Here is an 18,863-nt window from a genome sequence, read left to right as displayed (position 1 = left end):
CCCAGTGCCCGCGGCGGCTGAGTCAGCTACGGTGAGAGCTGCCGGCCCGTTACCGCGGGCGCCGGGGGCCGGGGCGGCGCTGTGGTTTCGGTGCCGGCCGCGGGCGGGCGGCCTAACGAGCTCTCGGCACGCACCCCGCGCCGGCGGCCCTGCCCCGCGGGGACCCTCGGCTCCCCGCCCCGGCGTCACCCCCGAAACTTCTCGGTTTCATCCCGGGATCCAGGCGCGGGGTCTCCGCTGGCGTCTGCGCGTGGCAGAGGGCAGCTGGGATTTGCGAGGCGGCCCTGGGGTGGCCGTGCCCCTTTGGGGTGCAAGCAGGTGCCCGAGCGCCCTCTGGCGGCCGCGAGCCTGATCCTCCCTAGCTTCTTTGCAGGGACCTGCGTGCCGGACCATGGGACCCCTGAGCCGGGAAACCTGGGCGCAGCGCCTGGGCGCCTTCCGGGCCAGCCCGTCCGCCTTCATGGCAGGTCCCGAGGGTGAGGACCTGGGTCGTGACCTGCTGAGCGAACTGAGAAGTGAGAAGCTGAGCGAACAGACCAAGGTAGGCCCTGCGTGCGCTCCCTGCGCTGACCCATCTGGTCACTTCAGCCCACCGCGCCCTGAACCTCATTTTCGTGATTCCCACCCAAATCCCCCATCTCCAGGTTTCTTTGCTGGCCCTGAGCCTGGAGTATCCAGCCCAGCTGTGGCCGGACGCCACTGCAGCGGAGGCAGCCGCCACCTCCCTGTTGGACACCCTGGTCCTTCTACCCCCACGGCCCTCGGCCCTGCGGCGGCCCCTGCTGCTGGCGGCCACCACGGCCCTGGTGGCAGGAGATGCGCTGGGCCCCACTTCGGAAGCCTCCCGCCGGCTCCTGCCCCTTCTTCTCGGCTTGGCCTCCGGCCGCGATCTGGGGCGAGGCTTTGGCCCCGCCTCGGAGCAGCGCCCCCTGCAGGCCACGGCGTGTGAGTGCCTGCGGGAGCTGGAGAGCTGCAAGCCTGGGCTGCTGGGGGGCTGCCTGGGGCTGCTGCGGGGTCTGCTGGGGCAGGAAGGCCCGGTTCAGCCGCTCAGCCTGCTGCTGGCGCTCGCTCTGCGCAACACCTTGGTGATACAGGCCAGGGGCAGGGCCAGGGCCGGCCTGCAGGGCCTGCTCATGGCTGGGGATACTCCCTCTGGGGGTGATCCCTGGAACTGGGCGCTAGCCGAGGAGGGGGATGCCCGCCTTCAACCGCAGGCACCCAGCTGGCCAGCAGCGGAGGAGGAGTGTGGCCTTGCAGTGCTGGAACCCACTCCCGAGGAGGCCCGGGAGCTGCGGGCTGCTGTGGCCCAGCTTCTGGACACTTCCTACCTGCTCACTCCTGTGGCTCAGGCCCAGCTTCTGTGGCTGCTGGGCTGGGCCTTGCGGGGTCTCCGGGGACAGACGCCGGTGCTCTTCAAGCCGCAGTTGGTGCGGCTGCTGGGCACAGCGCAGCTCACACTGCTGCACGCTGTTCTGGCGCTTAAAGCAGCCTTTGGAGAAGCCCTGTTCACGGCCCAGGATGAGGCCTTGCTGCTCCGCCGGCTCACCGTGGCTGCCCAGCACCCGGCGCTGCCCCTGCCTGCCCACCTCTTCCACCTGCACTGCCTTCTGAGCTTCCCCGAGAACTGGCCCCTGGGCCCCACAGGTGAGGAGGCCGCGCCGCTGCTGCTGGGCCCCCGGCTATGCCGCGGCCTCCTGCCCAGTCTCCTGCACGACCCGATGGCCCTCCTGGCCCGCCTGCATCTGCTGTGCCTGCTCTGCGTGGAAGATGAAGAAAAGGAAGAGAGAGGCCGGGATTGGAGCCCCCGGCATTACCTGGAGGAGCTGCTGGCTGGCTTGCGGCAGAGGGCAGCCCTGGATGGGGGCCCCCGGGCCTCGGCCACCCTCTGCTTCCAGGCCTCCTACCTGGTTGTTCAGTGCCTAGCCACGCAGCCTACGGTGCTGACACCCTTGACCCACGGACTGGCCCGGCTGTACCGAGCCCGGCCGGTGCTGGCTCCGCATTTTGTGGACCTCTTGGATCGCGTGGGCCCGGAGCTGGGGGAGCCCCTGAGAGTGGCGTTGCGGCAGGAGGTGGTGTCCAGGCCGGGCAGAGATGAGGCCCTTCGTTGGCACCTGCAGATCCTGGCAGAAGTGGCAGACGGGAATGCTCAGAGTGCCACCCTCGGCTTCCTGGGAGCCGCAGCTGCACACTGCACGGACTGGGGCCTCCAGCAGGCCCTGCTCCGGGTCTGCCGGGCCTTGCTGCGGGCGGGTGTTGGGGGTGGCCTGGCTGACTTGCTGCAGGCGCTGGCCAGGCAGTGGGAGGACCCTGACGGGCGGGACCATGCCCGCCTCTACTACATCCTCCTGGCCCACCTTGCGGGGCCCAAGCTGGGGGTGGCCCTGGGCCCCTCGCCTGCTGCACCCGCGTTGGCCTCCTCCCTGGTGGCCGAGAACCAGGGCTTTGCTGCGGTGCTGATGGTGCAGGAGGCCCCAGCCCCGATCCGGCTGAGCATGGGGCCCCACAGAGCGGCGGGCCCGGGCCCAGTGCTGCAGCTCCACGTGGAGGTGCTGGAGCCGGCGTACTCGCTGGAGCTGCGCTTCCGCGTGGAAGGACAAGTGTACGCGCCCTTGGGGGCCGTCCACGTGCCCTGCCTGTGCCCCGGCCGCCCTTGCCGTCCTCTGCTCCTGCCTCTGCAGCCCCGCCGCCCGGCCCCCACGAGGCTGGACGTGCGTGCCCTCTACACCACGCCCACCGGCCTCACGTGCCATGCCTACCTGCCACCGCTGCCCGTGAACTTCGCTGACCTTTTTCTGCCTTTCCCCCAGGCCCCCGAGGGGGACAAGCTGGGCTTCTTCGAGGAGCTCTGGGACTCCTGCCTGCCAAAGGGCACCGAGAGTCGCCTCTGGTGCCCTCTTGGGCCACAGGGGCTGGAGGCCTTGGTGTCCCGCCATCTGGAGCCCTTCGTGGTGGTGGCCCAGCCCCCCACCAGCTACCACGTAGCCATCCGTCTGCCCCCGGACTCGAGGCTGTTGCTGCGACTGGAGGCGGCCCAGGAGGACGGGGTGCCCGTGGCCCTGCGGACCGATGACTGGGCTGTGCTGCCCCTGGCTGGGGACTACCTCCGTGGGCTGTCAGCTGCTGTCTGAGCCTGGAGGCCAGGCCGGGCGGGAGCAGGACGACTGTGGCCCTTACAGGGTCTTGTCCCAAGAAGGGCACTGAGGGCCAGGACCCAGTCCTGTGGGTCCTTTCTTTAAAATAACCTACATTTCACCAGTGACTTACTGGTTTGTTTTCTTTTGAACCCCACTTGGGGGCACGCACACTGGGGCGGGGGCGAGAGGCTCCAGGAAAACCTCCAGACTAGGAACCCCCACCCCTACTGCAGGGGCCCAACATATTTTTCTGCCCCGGTATGCTGGGCTTCTCCAGAATCCCTGCCCAGCAAGTAGGAGAAAAAGTATCCTTGTCTCTACTTCCCAGAGTGGGGCCGGCGGTGGCCCAGAGCCTTGCGGCAGTTTAGAAACGAGGGAGCTGGATTTAGGCCTCCTCACCTGGGACTGGTCCTTTCTAATTCCAGAGCTTTGCCGGGTGCCTGCCCCAGGGAGCTCAGGCTAGCTAGCACAACGGACCGGACCGGAGGCCAGTCGCAGAGAGGGCTTAGCAGCTCCTTTCCGGGAGAGGGGCTCCCCGTGCTGTGTCGATTGGAGCCAGCTCTAGGAAGGGCCTGTCAGTATATTTGGGGAGCTAAGACAGAAAGCCCATAACGTGGGCTAAAACTAAGCTGACTCTCCTTCACTGCAACCCAACCTGTGGACCTAAGAATCTTCTAGCTAACAAAAACTAGTCCCTTTGTTCTCCAAATATGCAAGACAACTTTGAGTTCAAGTGTATTGGCGCCGACCCTGCTGCCGGGCACCAAGCTGGTATTTTCCACCTACACTGCCTCGTTTCATCCTTGCAACAGCTCAGTGGGGCCCCACAGATGAGGAAATCTGTAGGCCAGAGGGGTTGAGTGATTTTCCTGTGGTCACCCAGCTGGTTAGTAATGGTGTTTCATCATCTTGGAGCAGGCTGCCATCACCGCACCGTGAGGACAGAGACCTGCACAGGGCGGAGTCCCCAGGCCTCTCTGCCCTGGGCCAGCCCCTGGGGTGGCGGTGGGGGGTTGTGGTCCATCAGCAGTGATCAATCAGCAGTGCTGGGCAGAGGATGACCAGAGGCTTGGGCCTAACTGTTCTGCTCCGGAAGGGCCTCTCGTGTGGCCCCTGCCTCCTGCGCTTCCAGCCCACAGGTTCCTCATGGGCCATTCCTGCCCCTCCTAACTGTGGCGGGCTGGGAAAGGAAAGCAGGGCCCGGGATAAGCGGGCTGTCACAGGTCAGGTCGGGAGGTCTGTCCCAAGTTGGGGCCACGGCGGTAACTTGCTGAGTGATCTGGGCACGCCATTGCCAAATCAGGAAGGGTTTGCTTCCAGGAAAGAATCCAGGAAAGGGATTTAAGACACCCAGCTACTTCCAAAGTGGCTGGGAAGGCTAGAGGAGGGGGCCCCCAGGAGCTGCCTGTGGCACTGCCGAGTTCCAGGACCCCCTGCCCTGCCTGCAGTCCAGCTCCTCTGAGCACCCAGAAGCTGGGCCTCGATCCTGGAATGTGGGTGGGCTGCCAGAGCCCAGGTGCCTCTTGGCACCCACAAAGCCAGAGCGCTGGCCCTGCTACAGACAGGCCGAGCCTCCCGTAGCCACTGAATGGCCTCCATCTTGTTTCCTCTGCCCACGTCATTTAGAGGACATCTGTTTCTCACACAGACCTCTAGCACAAGGGAGCCTGGGAAGTATACTCGTTTTCTTTTTGACTTGAGATGCACTAAGTAGTGATAATCCTCAGCCTAAGATTAAGATCACTGGCCCATGGAAGGACTCACCAGCCATCCTCCTGTCCCATCTGTCCACCCATCCATGCATCCGTCCCATTTTGTCCACCCACTTCTCCAGAGCTGGGCACCAGATGACCTCCAGCTCCCCTGCCCCCACCACAGATATGCCACAGCGAGCATCACAGTATGTCCCTTCATGTGTCTATGTGGCAATTTCCCTGGGACACATGCTAGGAAGAGAATTGCTGAATCCTAAGGCATGCGTGTGCTTAATTTGACTAAGAGGTGTCTGAGGAAAGTTTTCAGTTTCACATCCTCTCAGTACGCCTGGGAAGGTAGGGATGGACATGAGCCCATGGCATCCACCACAGTCCACCCCTTTGCACGCTCAGTCTCCACATACTTCTGCTCATACTTAAACTTCTTGAAGGTCATAGCAACAACGACATGCTCCCGCAACTACCCCTCTTCCAACCACGACTTCTTCCCAAAAGGGAAGACCCCAAGTTCCATCAGCCACTGGCCACCTGTCTGGACATTAGCAATGTTGCTGGTTCTCCACTTCTAGGTACATTAGTCCCCTTCCCCACCTCCCTGAACTTAGGCCTGGACATGAGACCGGCTCTGGCTAATGAAATGTAGAATGTCAGTTCTGGGGCAAAGCACTAACCACTAGCGCTCAGCCTCCCGGCCGTCTCTCCCCCCAGCATGGCAACTGTGGAAGTGTAGGTTGGTGTGGAGACGCTTGGTAGTTGAGTCATGATCCCATCTCGATACACTGTAACAGGTGCACTGGGTTATGAAGACAATCATCAATAACACACTTTACATAAGACAAGGGAAAGATACTGGCTAAGCTAGATTTTACTTGCAAGGAAGAAAGTGTTGTGTAATGAGCTACAAGGCCATCATTAGGGCTTCCAGCGTTAGCAAACAAAAATACCGTACAGGGTGCCCAGTTAACTTCAAAGAAACAACAAATAATTTTTTTAGGACATACTGATACTAAAACAAGCAAAAGTTGTTTCTCTGAAATTCAGGTATAACTGAGCATCCTGTATTTGATCTCTCAACCCCCTATATTGGCATTTATAACTTATTTCTTCTATGATCCATTGCATGGGCTGTTTGTTTGTTTGTTTGTTTGTCTTCAAGGATCTTTACCTAGTGAGGTGACCTTCTTCCCCAAGAGGTCTAAGTCCTTGGTAAGTCTGCCTGTACTGGGTGTCTTTAGTTTTTTTAGTGAAGGTGATCACTGGGCCTGGCAGTCCTGGTGAGTCCTGGGGACTCCCCCCTCCATTGTATGGCAGCAACAATTTCTTCCTTGATCATCAGGATCAATCATCCTTTTATTTTTTATTATTAAAAAAAACATTTATTTTGAAAGAGAGAGAGAGCCCGAGCAAGGGCGGGGAAGAGAGAGAGGGAGAGAGAGAATCCCAAGCGGGCTCCACACTGTCAGCACAGAGCCCGATGCGGGGCTCGAACTCATGACCCATGAGATCACGACCTGATCCAAAACCAAGAGCTGGACACTTAACCGACCGAGCCACCCAGGCACTCCTCAGCCATCCTTTTAGAGCTGTTGGTACCCAGGCATGAAGAGGGCAAAAAGACAAGGTAGCAGTCTTCCCTTCCAGTTCAAAAGAACCACTAGCATTCTCTTGGGTACTAAGGACTCTAAACTGGCAAGGGCCAAAGCTGGAGGGATGAGAAGCGAATTATTTTGAGAGACTTCCGGGTAGCTAAAGACAATGACAGTAGCAGCCTAGTTCCCATCTCCGCCCCCCACCCCCCCAAAAAAACCAATATGGAACGAAGAGAAGAGAAAGATATAATTACACAAAACCAAGCCCCAGTAGAGCCTGAAGGTCGAATGCTCAGACTTAAAAGCACCTGTAAGTAAAAACAAAAAACAGTGACAGCACACCATCTCCGGTGTCCCTGTCCCACCCTCACCCCGCCCACACGGGCTCTGAGCAGACGGGCTGAGAAAAGCTAGGAGAAGCAGGGAGCTGGTAGTGGCCCACACTTGATGGAAGACCTCACAGAAACACTGCGTCCACCTGACGTCTGAAAAATGTGAAACCCTGTCTGGAGTAGGTCAGAGGTTTGACGCTGAGGGAGGGATTTCAAAGTACACAGTGATGTAACCGGCCCGTCTCTGAAAACCACAGATTCCTGGAGAGCAAAGGACCACAAGGAAGGGAGAGGTACCCTTTGGCTGTCAAAGGGGAAGAAAACGAGAGATTTCATGGTTCTGCAAGACGAAAGAACAAAACCAAAGGACCCCCTGTCCAAACAAATCCACGAAAGCATCTGGACTTTGCCACGTTGGCAAAAGAAGGAGCATTCGATTAGGGAGAAAACACCCAACAGCACAGAAATGAGCAAGAAAAGATGAACGGATTCTTACAGAGTCACTGCAAAATATCGCAAAATGAATTTCATCACCTGTCAAACCAAGAACAATTTACATCCACCCCTGAAGAAACAGCCCCAGAGCAGCACTCTAACCAGAACGAAATACACCCCAAACAAGTGTTAGAAGATATGCAAAGCCACCTAGAATGAGAAAAAAAAAATATTTTTTATGTTTATTTATTTCTTTTAAGAGAGAAAGAGGTCGAGGAAGGGGCAGAGAGGGAGGGAGAGACAGAATCCCAAGCAGGCCCTGAACTGCCAGCTCGGAGCCCCACTCGGGGCTGGAACTCACCAACCATGAGATCATAGCCTGAGCAGAAACCAAGAGTCAGATGCTTAACTCACTGAGCTACCCGGGAGCCCCTAGAAGGAGAAATTTTAAACAGAATGGAAATAGATAACACCCAGGAAAAGAACGAAGAAGGTTGGTAGAACTCAGGAGAGAAATGGAAGAAACGCACAAAACTATCTAGAAATAAAGATTACGTTATAAGATGCCCAAGGGAGAATCGACTCACACATACAATAAGGGTCATTGAAGAAAGACAGAAGAACAATCAAGAGGATGAAAACGTGATAAAGAAGTCGAAGAAGGAAATAATGGTAACAGAAGACTGTCAAAGAAGGAATCCCATTGGTATTATGGGAGTCCCTGAAGAAAAACCAAACAATGAACCAGAGCTGATACTTAACACTATAAGAAAAGAGCAAAAAACCTGTACATTGAAAGGGCCCACTGGGAACCTTGGAAAACTAACCCAGAACAATCAGCGTTGAGACATATCCTCATAAAACTATTAGCTTTCAAGATATTTTTATACTTTTAGATTTTATTTTTAAGTAGGCTTCTACTGGGTAGAAGGTAGGCTACTAACTTCTGTCAGCACAGAGCCCAGTGAAGGACCTGAACTCATGATCCTGAGATCAAGAGTCAGATGCTTAACTGACTGAGCCACCCTGGTGCCCCTGAAAATACTCTTTATAAAGAATTCTTGGGGCGCCTGGGTGGCTCAGTCAGTTGAGCGTCCGACTTGGACTCAGGTCATGATCTCCCGGTCTGTAATTTCAAGCCCCGCGTCGGGCTCTGTGCTGACAGCTCAGAGCCTGGAGCCTGTTTCAGATTCTGTGTCTCCCTCTCTCTCTCTGACCCTCCCCCGTTCACGCTCTGTCTCTCTCTGTCTCAAAAATAAAATAAATAAACATTAAAAAAAAAAAAAGAATTCTTGGGGCCCCTGGGTGGCTCAGTCGGTTGAGCGTCCAACTTCAGCTCAGGTCATGATCTCGCGGTCTGTGAGTTCAAGCCCCGCGTCAGGCTCTGTGCTGACAGCTCGGAGCCTGGAGCCTGCTTCGGATTCTGTGTCTCCCTCTCTCTCTGCCCCTCCCCCGCTCATGCTCTATCTCTCTCTGTCAAAAATAAATAAACATTTAAAAAAATTAAAAAAAAAAAAGAATTCTTGGGGCATCCAACTCTTGATTTCGGTTCAGGTCATGATCTCACGGCTCGAGAGTTCAAGCCCCACATCAGGCTCCATGCTGACTGTGCAGAGCCTGCTTAGGATTTTCTCTCTCCCTCTCTCTCCCTGCCCTTCCCCCCACCCCCAAAAAAAATCTTAAAAAAAAAAAAGAATTCTTAAGATCTTCAGGAAGAAAGATCAAATAACTTACAAAGACAAAAGAATCAGAATGGCATCAGATTTTTAAAAGCCAAAATACAGGGGCGCCTGGGTGACTCAGTCGGGTAAGCATCCAACTCTTGATTTGGGTCCAGGTTATGTATGATCTCACGGTTTGTGAGCCTCAAGTCAGGCTCTGTGCTGACAGAGTGGAGCCTGCTTGGGACTCTCTCTCTCCCTCTTTCTGCCCCTCACCCCTCTCAAAATAAATAAATAGACTTAAAAAAAAATAAAAGCCAATAAACAAAGCAATACAATAATGGAACAGCTTTTTTTTTTTTTTACGTTTATTTATTTTTGAGACAGAGAGAGAAAGAGCATGAACGGGGGAGGGTCAGAGAGAGGGAGACACAGAATCGGAAACAGGCTCCAGGCTCTGAGCCATCAGCCCAGAGCCTGACGCGGGGCTCGAACTCACGGACCGCGAGATCATGACCTGAGCCGAAGTCGGCCGCTTAACCGACTGAGCCACCCAGGCGCCCCTAGCATTTTTTTTTTTAACCTTCTATTTTTTAAAGCATGAACCAAGGATTCTATATTCAAACAAGTTGTCCTTCAAGTATCAAGGCCATAGGAAACAGTTTTCTGTTTTTCAGCAACTACTTCGGGAAGTCTGCACCCGTGAGCCAATCTGGTAGAGAATGCACTTTACCCACCCTAGAGATGATGCAAATATATATACGTTTGACTTAAGGCTAAAACAGAGGTGGCATGGGGAAAAAAGTAAACATGTTACATATTGTGATAATTAGTGTAATTCAAAGCGTGGGAGAAGAAGGGAGAGGGAGAAAGGAAAACAGGATGAAACTCACTGATGGCTGTATGGGTGCCTCTCCGCTCCAAATTCACTCTTAACGGACTGCTCTGTGAAAATACGCTGGGGCCATTTAAATCCGGGTCTTTGCCGGCTGGCTCACTCTTAAGCTTGCCAGCAGAGGGCGCAGAGGAGCCAGGGCAGAAGGAAGTTTTCTTTCCACCTTCTGAAGGGGGTCCCACTAGACCGGCTCGTGAAGCTTCTCCAGGACCCGTGGCTCCTCGGGCATCAAGCATCCAGGGCACCCATGGCTCTGCCGGCACCAGCCTCCTCTAGCTCCCGACAGCCAGCCGTTAGCAGCTTCCCAGTACCTCCCCTTGGACTGTTTTGGCACAAAGTATCTCCACTGAGACACCTGCCCATCGACAGCTTTCCGTGGCACCCTACAGAATGGTTTTCCAGCAAGTTCCACCTGCACCACAGTTGACTTCGCTAACACCCTGTGAGCCACAGTCATGCTCTGTCCAACCAGATCTGGATCTCAGACCTATGCGTGGGAACAGAGGTATCTCCTGGGCACAGCCTTGCTGTAAATGGGGGGTGGGAGGGCTCCTCCTTATATCTGCTATTTCTTTCTTTTTTTTTTTTTAATGTTTATTTATTTTAGAGCTAAAGAGTGCCAGCGGGGGAAGGGCAGAGAGAGGAGGGGACAGAGGATCCGAAGCAGGCTCCACGTTGTCAGCACAGAGCTGGCTGCAGGCTCGAACTCGCGTACTATGAGATCCTGACCTGAGCCGAAGTTGGACGCTTAACTGACTGAGACACCCAGGCACCCCAACATCTGCTATTTCTATATTCATTGGAGTTATTATTGGCCAATGCCTTGGTACTTCGGTCCCTTGTTATAATTAATAATTCTTTATATCAAACTCCCCCTGTTCAAATTACTGTGTGATTTCTCTCCAGATTGAACAGACAATAAGTAGGAGTTAAAGGTACCAGTAAAAATGGATAAGCCAGACAGAGTTTTGAAATTGAGGTTTTTTTTTTTTTTTTTTTAAGGTATAAATACAATGGTAAACACTGGAACAAAAATATAAGCCTTCCTAAATACCAATTTATCTTATAAATTAAAGATCAAAAAAATACAACTCAAATATCAAGTAGAACAAATAAGCATAATTATAAAATATTATGACAAAGAGTTATTACCAAACACACCAATTATATTGATAAGTGTAAATGTAAGGTTTAACTCACCTATTTTCTTCTTTAATTTTTAATGTGGCTGAAATAGCAAGACCCAACGATGTTATCTACAAGAAAAGCACCTCGAGCAACATGATTCAGAGAAACTAAAGATAAGGGACAAAGGTATACAGGCAAATGGAAACAAAAAATCAGAGGTAATGCTCTTGATCTAAAACAAAGTAGGATTCAAGCTGCAAAGCATTAAACCTGACAAAAAGGGCAATTTTAAATATTAAAAGCCACAATTTACAACCACGCTGTGACATTTGTCACGGTATTTATGCGCCACATAGCATAACAAACTTTTTTCTTTTAGTAACCTCTACACCCAATGCGGGGCTTGAACTCCTGACGCCGAGATCAAGAGTCCCAGGCTCTTCCAACTGAGCCAGCCAGGTGCTCCAGTAAACACTTTCGAGATACAAAAACTACAGGTGATGCAAATAAATATAGATAGAAATACACTAATTACAGGAGATTTTAATATATCACACTCAAAATAAGACAGAGGAAAAAGAGGACCAAAAATAAGGAATGACACTGAAGACATAAACAACATAATCAATATAGTAGATCTCAAGAATGCCTATTGAACTCTATACACTAGCAAGGAACAATCCAAGAAGGAAATTAAGGGGACACGTGGATGGCTCTATAGGTTAAGCGTCCAACTTCAGCTCAGGCCATGATCTCATGGTTCGTGAGTCTGAGCTCCACATCGGGCTCTGTGATGACAGCTCAGAGCCTGGAGCCTGCTTCAGATTCTGTGTCTCCCTCTCTCTGCCCCTCGCCTGCTCACCCTCTGTCTCTTTCTCAAAAATATATAAACACTAAAAAAAATTTTCATCAAAAAGGAAATTAAGAAAAAATTCCATTTATAATAGCACCAAAAAGAATAAAATACTTCAGAATAAATTCGATCAAGGAAATGCAGGCGTTATACACTAAAAACTACAAAATATTTCTGAAAGAAATTAAACAAGACACAAATAATGGGAAGGCATCTATGCTTATGGATTGAAAGGCTGAATATTGTTAAGATGGCGATACTCCCGCCAAATGATCCACAGCTTTGGTGTGGTCCTTATATCACAATCTGAATGGCTTTTGCAGAAACAGAAAAGCTGATCCTAAAATTCATATGTAACTTCAAAGGCAAAAAATAACTGACAATGGATCAAGGACCTAAATGTAGGAGCTAAAGCTATGAAACAGAAGAAAAGATAAGGGTAAATTTTCATGACCTTAGACTTGGCAATGGTTTCTTAGATATGACACCAAAAAGCATAAGCACCAACATAGACAAACTGGACTTCATCAAAAATTCTAAGGGGTGCCTGGGTGACCCAGTCAGTTAAGCGTCTGACTTCAGCTCAGGTCATGATATCATGGTTTGTGAGTTCGAGCCCGTGTCGGGCTCTGTGCTGACAGCTCGGAGCCTGGAGCCTGCTTTGGATTCTCTATCTCCCACTCTCTCTGCCCCTCCCCCACTGATGCTCTCTCTCAAAAATAAATAAACTTAAAAAAAAAAAATCTAAACTTTGTGCATCGAGGGACACTCTCAGGAAAGTGAGAAGACAACCCAAAGAATGGGTTGCAAGTCATATATCTGAAATATTGAAAATGCAAATATTTGCAAGTCATATATCTGAAAGGGTATAGTATCCAGACGTATCAAGAACAATTAGAATTCATCGCTTCTCGGCCTTTTGGCTAAGATCAAGTGAAGAACAATTACAATTCAACAACAAAGAGACACACAACCCAATCAAAAAATGTGCAAAGGGCTAGAATAGATATTTCCCTTAAGGAGATACGTAAGTGGCCGAGAAGCACATGAAAAGATGCTCAGCCTAACTAGTCATCAGGGAAATACAAATCCAGTTCAAAGCACCGAGAGAGAACTTGTGAAGATACAGTGAGAAGGCGACCATCCACAAGCCAGGAAAAGAAGGGTCACCAGAAACCAACCTTGATGGCACCTTGATCTTGGATTGCTAGCTTCCAGAGCTGTGAGAAAATGGATTTCTGTTGTGTAATCCACAAGTCTGTGGTCTTTGGTGACGGCAGCTCTAGCTAATACCCACTCGAGTACACACGCAAGAGAGATGAAAACATATGTTAACACGAAACGGGCACGTGAATGTCCATCATAGCATTGTTCATAATGGCCAAGAAGCAGGAACGACCCAACGGCCATCGCTAAATAAATGGATAAACCAAATAGGGTGTATCTGTACAGTGAAATATTAGTCAACCGTAAAAAGAAACGGAGTCCTGACACGTGCTACAACACGGATGAACCTCGAACACGTGACGCTAAGTGAGAGAAGCCAGAACCAAAAAGCCACGTACCGTGTGAGATCGTTGTTATGAAATTTCCAGAATAGGCAAATCCCCAAAGACGGAAAGCAAATTAATGGTTTCCAGAGACTGGAGGAAGTAGCCAACAAGAAGTGTCTGCAAATGGAAATAGCATTTCCCTTTGGCGGGATGGAAATACTCTGGAGTCTGATCATTGTGGTGGTTTTGTAATGGTGGGAATATACTAAAATGACTAAATTTTATACTTTAAAGGGGTGAATTTTACAGTATGTGAACTGTCAATAAGACTTTTTTTTTTAATTTTTTTTAACATTTATTTATTTTTGAGACAGAGAGAGACAGAGCATGAACGGGGGAGGGGCAGAGGGAGAGGGAGACACAGAATCGGAAGCAGGCTCCAGGCTCTGAGCCATCAGCCCAGAGCCCGACGCAGGGCTCGAACTCATGGACCGCGAGATCGTGACCTGAGCTGAAGTCCGATGCTCAACCGACTGAGCCACCCAGGCACCCCAATAAGACATTTTTTAATGACGGTAACTTGTTCAATGTATGAAGGCAGTGAATTTGAAGGAGCTCTCAATGGCCAAATCTGGAATGAGTTAAGTAAGCCAGTAAATCATGATAATAAGGGATTCAAACCTATAGAATGAGTATATCTCCATGAGCCCATGTTGATATAAGTAAATAATTGAATAAACACGTGAGGGGGAAGGGACAGCTCTAGAATTCCAATTAATAAATGTAGAAGGAATGTCAGAAATAGGAAATCACCACTGGGCACACTGGGAGTAGTAATAGTTTCAGGTAATCGGCAGTGAGTTCTTTTTTTTTTTTTTTTTTTTTAATGTTTATTTTTGAGAGAGAGGAGGGTGGGGAGGGGTGGAGAGAAAAGGAGCGAGAGGATCCGAAGTAGGCTCTGTCTTTGCTGACAGCAGAGAGCTCGAGGTGGGGCTGGAACTCACCGACCAGCCTGGAGATCATGACACGATCACGAGCCATCACGAGCCGACATGAGCTGACATGAGCTGAAGGCCGACGCTCAACCAACTGAGCCACCCAGGCGCCCCGTCCGTCAGTTCTTAAATGGTGGGAGAAGCGTGAGGAGGGACAGAGTATTTGCATAGCCTCAAAATAGCTCCCTATAAGACCCTTATGAAATATAAAATAAAACACAGTGACTCTAAAGGGGAGAACCGTGAGAGACACCACCGTCCCCAAGTGATTGGAGTGAACACAGCAGTAATAAGCGCGCCTGGGGCACCTGGCTGGCTCGGTCGGTGGAGCGCACGACTCTTCATCTCACGGTTGTGGGTTCGAGCCCCACGCTGGGTGTAGGGAGTACTTCAAAACAAACGCTTAAAAAGGGCAGTGATATGCTGATGGAGAAGCGCACAATAGCAATTCTGTGGTATTTTTGCCAAAATACATATTTTCAGTCCACTTGGGAGAAAAACATCAGGCCAATCCAAATGGAGCGATATTCTACAAAATAACTGGCCGGCACTCTTCGTGAGTGTCACGGTCATAAAAGAAAAAGAATGAAGATATGGGATATGTGATCCTGGGCCAGATCCTGGTCAGATCCTGGACCAGAAAATGGGCATTGATGAGAAGGCTGGCAAAACTTGAATCTCGTCTGCAGATTCGTTTATAGTATTGCCCCGGTGCTAATTCCCCGGTTTTGATCGTTATGCCCTGGCTACCTAGGATGTTAACATTAGGAGAAGCCAAGCGAAGGGTATTTGGGAACTCTTTCAAGTGTTCTGTAAGTTTAAAACTAGTTTGGGGCACCTGGGTGGCTCAGTCGGTTAAGCGTCTGACTTCAGCTCAGGTCACCATCTCACGTTCTGTGAGTTCGAGCCCCGCCTCGGGCTCTGGGCTGATGGCTCGGAGCCTGGAGCCTGCTTCCGATTCTGTGTCTCCCTCTCTCTCTGCCCCTCCCCCGTTCATGCTCTGTCTCTCTCTGTCTCAAAAATAAATAAACGTTTTAAAAAAAAATTAAAAAAAAAAACTAGTTCAAATAAAAGTTTCTTACAAATTGTGAGACAATTGTTGTATATGATTGTATACATATATGTATATATCCCACTTTTATCCCTTGGTTCTCAGACCCTTGTAGTCTCATCGAGAGTGAAAAAACACCACAGATAGGTCCTTGATTCAGAGCACCGTTCTGTTTTCTTAGATTCCATATTTGGCATCCGTTAATTACAGGGCCAAATTAACAGCCAAAGTTGTTTACAGAGTATGGGGTTCGAGCCCATACTCTGAACAACCTCCTCTATTTACCTCTCAAACACCAAGCCAATATCCCCTTCCCCTAAATCAGCCCAGGGCCAGGAACCAGATGCCTAGGGACAGCCCCTATGCCCCAAAGTCCCTCAGTGCAAGCTGTATACCCAGCCCTGTCTTGACTTTCCCGCAGAAGCCCCGAGAAAGGCAGTGGTCTGTGCCTTCCCTTCGCTCCTCTCTGCCTCCTGACCAATGCTGGTGCTTCCCCACGTGGCCCCGTGTGGCATGCCCTCCCTCTTGTTCCCAGGGGAACTGTAAATAACGTTGAACTTTTCTTTCAATGGCATTGACCTCTCTATGTCATCACTCAGTCACCACTATACATTAAAATCCACAGGTACCGTTAGGATAGGGACATACCGTATCCTATAGGACAGCTGCCTGAAACTAGTAAGATACTGTTTGCCAGTGGACAGGGTAACTGTTTTCGGTAGATACTCCATTCTTCTATAGAGCCTACTCTTCTGAGACAGCTTACGGTAAGGCCTGTGATGCCCGTGGTCCTCATACCATGGCCTCATTTCTTTTTTTCTTATTTTTTAAATGGTTATTTATTTTTGAGAGAGAGAACACAAACAGGGGAGGGGCAGAGAGAGAGGAAGACGCAGGATCCGAAGCAGGCTCCAGGCTCTGAGCTGTCAGCACAGAGCCCAACGCGGGGCTCGAACTCACCAGCCGTGAGATCATGACCCGAACCGAAGTCGGACGCTCAACTGACTGAGCCACCCAGGCGCCCCATCACTGGCTTGCTTCTTTTGCAACCAAAAGAGTTTCTGTGCTTGCAAGCAGTGCTGTGGCGGATACTGCCATGAAAATACTGGTTGAGGCATTATGGTCGGGGAAAGCAAAGCCTTCTCCAGGATAAGCAAATTCGGGAGAATTTCTGTTACATCCATAATGGAAGCAATCCACTGCAATCCAACTGAAACTGAGTGTCTGGCTGATCTCCTGGAATACATTCTGCTATGTTCAGACTTCAGTGCTCTGACAGTGAGGCATTTATCTGTGGCAGGGGTTGGATCAGCTTTGCTGGAGAGAAATTCATATTGTTGAGCTCACCATGCACACTCTCCATCTATGGCCCATAATGGCTTTTTTTCAGGAACCTGTTGGGCAAGAACAGGTACGGTTGGCAAATGAACACGTCACCTTCTGCACTTGTGCAAGGTGCCCTCTGGTGAGCATCCACAGGAGATATTACACTGTGAGCCATTCCAAGAAATCTATGTATGTACCTCTTTATTAGATCTCTTTGCCACTAATTTTCTTTTTTAAATGTAGTGAGGTATTATTGGCTTACAATATTATATTAGTTTCAGGTGTACAACATAGAGATTTGAGCCACTAATTTTCTTTTTTTTTTTTATTTAATTTTTTTTTTTTTTAAGAGAGAGCACAAGCTGGGGAGGGGCAGAGAGAGAGGGAGACAGAAGATCCAAAGCAGGTTCTGCACTGGCAGCAGTGAACCCGATGCGGGGCTCGAACTCATGAACTGTGAGATCGTGACCAGAGCCCAAGTCAGATGCTCAACCGACCGAGCCACCCAGATGCTCCATGAGCCACTAATTTTCTCACCACATTCTGGCCGCGTCCTGGAACATCTGCCTCACCTTTAGCTGCCACCATGAACCACCATAGACCAGTAGACCAGTGTTCCCAACCAAGGGTGGCCTCACTCTCTAAAAGACATCTAGCAATAGGTGGAGACATTTTGGGGGACTTGGGGAGGGGAGTTGCTATGGTATCTAGTGTGGAGAGGCCAGGGATACTGCTAAATATCCTACAATGCGCAGGACAGCTCCCACAGCACGAATTATCCAGCCCCAAATGTCAGTAACGTCAAGGTGGAGAAATCTTGATGTAGAGCCACACTGCTGGCCAACCGGACGTCCACTTCTCCTTCTGGACTCCTGCCAATGGGCTGTAATGATACAGCCTGCCATGTCCGGTTAGTACCAGCTTAGGATACACAACTACCTGTAAGCCAAGCTTGAACTTATTCCTCAGCTGGTTGGTCATGGAGAATTACCCGTAAGGGCAAAGACACAGTAAGCGGGAGACCTGACTGCAAAGCTGAAGGGAACTCTGAGGGCCATGAGCATTTAACTTCAAGAAATTATAGGGCTTGGGAATGCAAGCTGGTGCAGCCACTCTACAAAACAGTATGGAGGTTCCTCAAAAAACTAAAAATAGAACTACCCTATCACCCAGCAATGGCACTACTAGGCATTTATCCACGGGATACAGGTGTGCTGTTTGGAAGGGACACAGGCACCCCCATGTTTACAGCAGCCCTATCGACAATGGCCAAAGTATGGAAAGAGCCCAAATATCCATCAACGGATGAATGGATAATAAGATACACACACACACACACACACACACACACACACACACGCTGGAGTATTACTCGGCAATCAAAAAGAATGACATCTTGCCATTTGCAACCACGTGGATGGAACTGGAGGGTATTATGCTAAGTGAAATTAGTCAGAGAAAGACAAAAATCATAGGACTTCACTCATAAGAGGACTTTAAGAGACAAAACCGATGAACATAAGGGAAGGGAAGCAAAAATAATATAAAAACAGGGAGGGGGACAAAGCATAAGAGACTCATAAATATGGAGAACAAACTGAGGGTTACTGGAGGGGTTGGGGGAGGGGGGAGGGGCTCAATGGGTCAGGGGCATTAAGGAATCTACTCCTGAAATCATTTCTTCACTATGTACTAATTTGGATGTAAATTTAAAAAAAAATTTTTTTAATTAAGAAAAAAAAAAAGACTCCCAGGGTACTGGAGGCCTAGTTATTGTCAAGCTAAGGTTGCTTTTCCCTCTAGCAAAGCATTAGCATTAAGACAGTAAAACGAGTTCCTGGAGAAACGTTTTACTCGGCCAGCCTCAAGTATTTTGTCAATGGGCTGCAGGCAACTTTGTAAGCAGAAACTGGGAATACTTTGTTACAAGGTATCTGCACTTCCCCTGAAATGGTACAGCGTTATTTGAAAGCTGAATTGGTTAATTATAAACATATATTGCAAACTCTAAGGCGACTACTAACAATTTTTTTTAAGGTTAATTTATTTTTGAGAGAGAGAGAGAGAGAGAGAGAGCGCGCGAGCACTAGTGGGGGAGGGGCAGAAAGAAAAGGGGACAGAGGAGGATCTGAATCCGGCTCCATGCTAAGGGCTTGAACTCAGGAGTCTTGTGAGATCATGACCTGAGCTGAAGTCAGATGTTCAACCAACTAAGCCACCCAGATGCCCCCCACATGTTTTTAAGTATAATTG

At 50.3% G+C, this 18,863-nt stretch overlaps 1 protein-coding gene across 1 annotated transcript; it reads left to right on the top strand.

Moving 5' to 3' along the window:
* Positions 1-6: 6 nt before the first annotated feature.
* On the top strand, positions 7-3,263 carry AP5B1 (adaptor related protein complex 5 subunit beta 1). The gene is made up of 3 exons (XM_040465701.1): positions 7-31; positions 374-541; positions 645-3,263. The coding sequence occupies exons 2-3, from the start codon at positions 392-394 to the stop codon at positions 3,129-3,131; spliced, it is 2,637 nt and encodes an 878-aa protein (XP_040321635.1). The 5' UTR covers positions 7-31; positions 374-391; the 3' UTR covers positions 3,132-3,263.
* The last annotated feature ends 15,600 nt before the right edge of the window (positions 3,264-18,863 follow it).

Source organism: Herpailurus yagouaroundi, unplaced genomic scaffold, assembly GCF_014898765.1.
Source record: "Herpailurus yagouaroundi ecotype Mexico unplaced genomic scaffold, PumYag 569, whole genome shotgun sequence".
NCBI classification, from domain to species: domain Eukaryota; kingdom Metazoa; phylum Chordata; class Mammalia; order Carnivora; family Felidae; genus Herpailurus; species Herpailurus yagouaroundi.
Note: the sequence above shows the minus strand (reverse complement) of the source record. Positions and strands in the feature narration are given on the sequence as shown.

Bases quoted from the DNA above. Each gene is read 5' to 3' on its own strand.
- AP5B1 (XM_040465701.1), top strand. From the start codon at position 392: ATGGGACCCCTGAGCCGGGAAACCTGGGCGCAGCGCCTGGGCGCCTTC. The intron at 542-644 runs GTAGGCCCTGCG...CCCCATCTCCAG, and splicing joins AGCTGAGCGAACAGACCAAG to GTTTCTTTGCTGGCCCTGAG.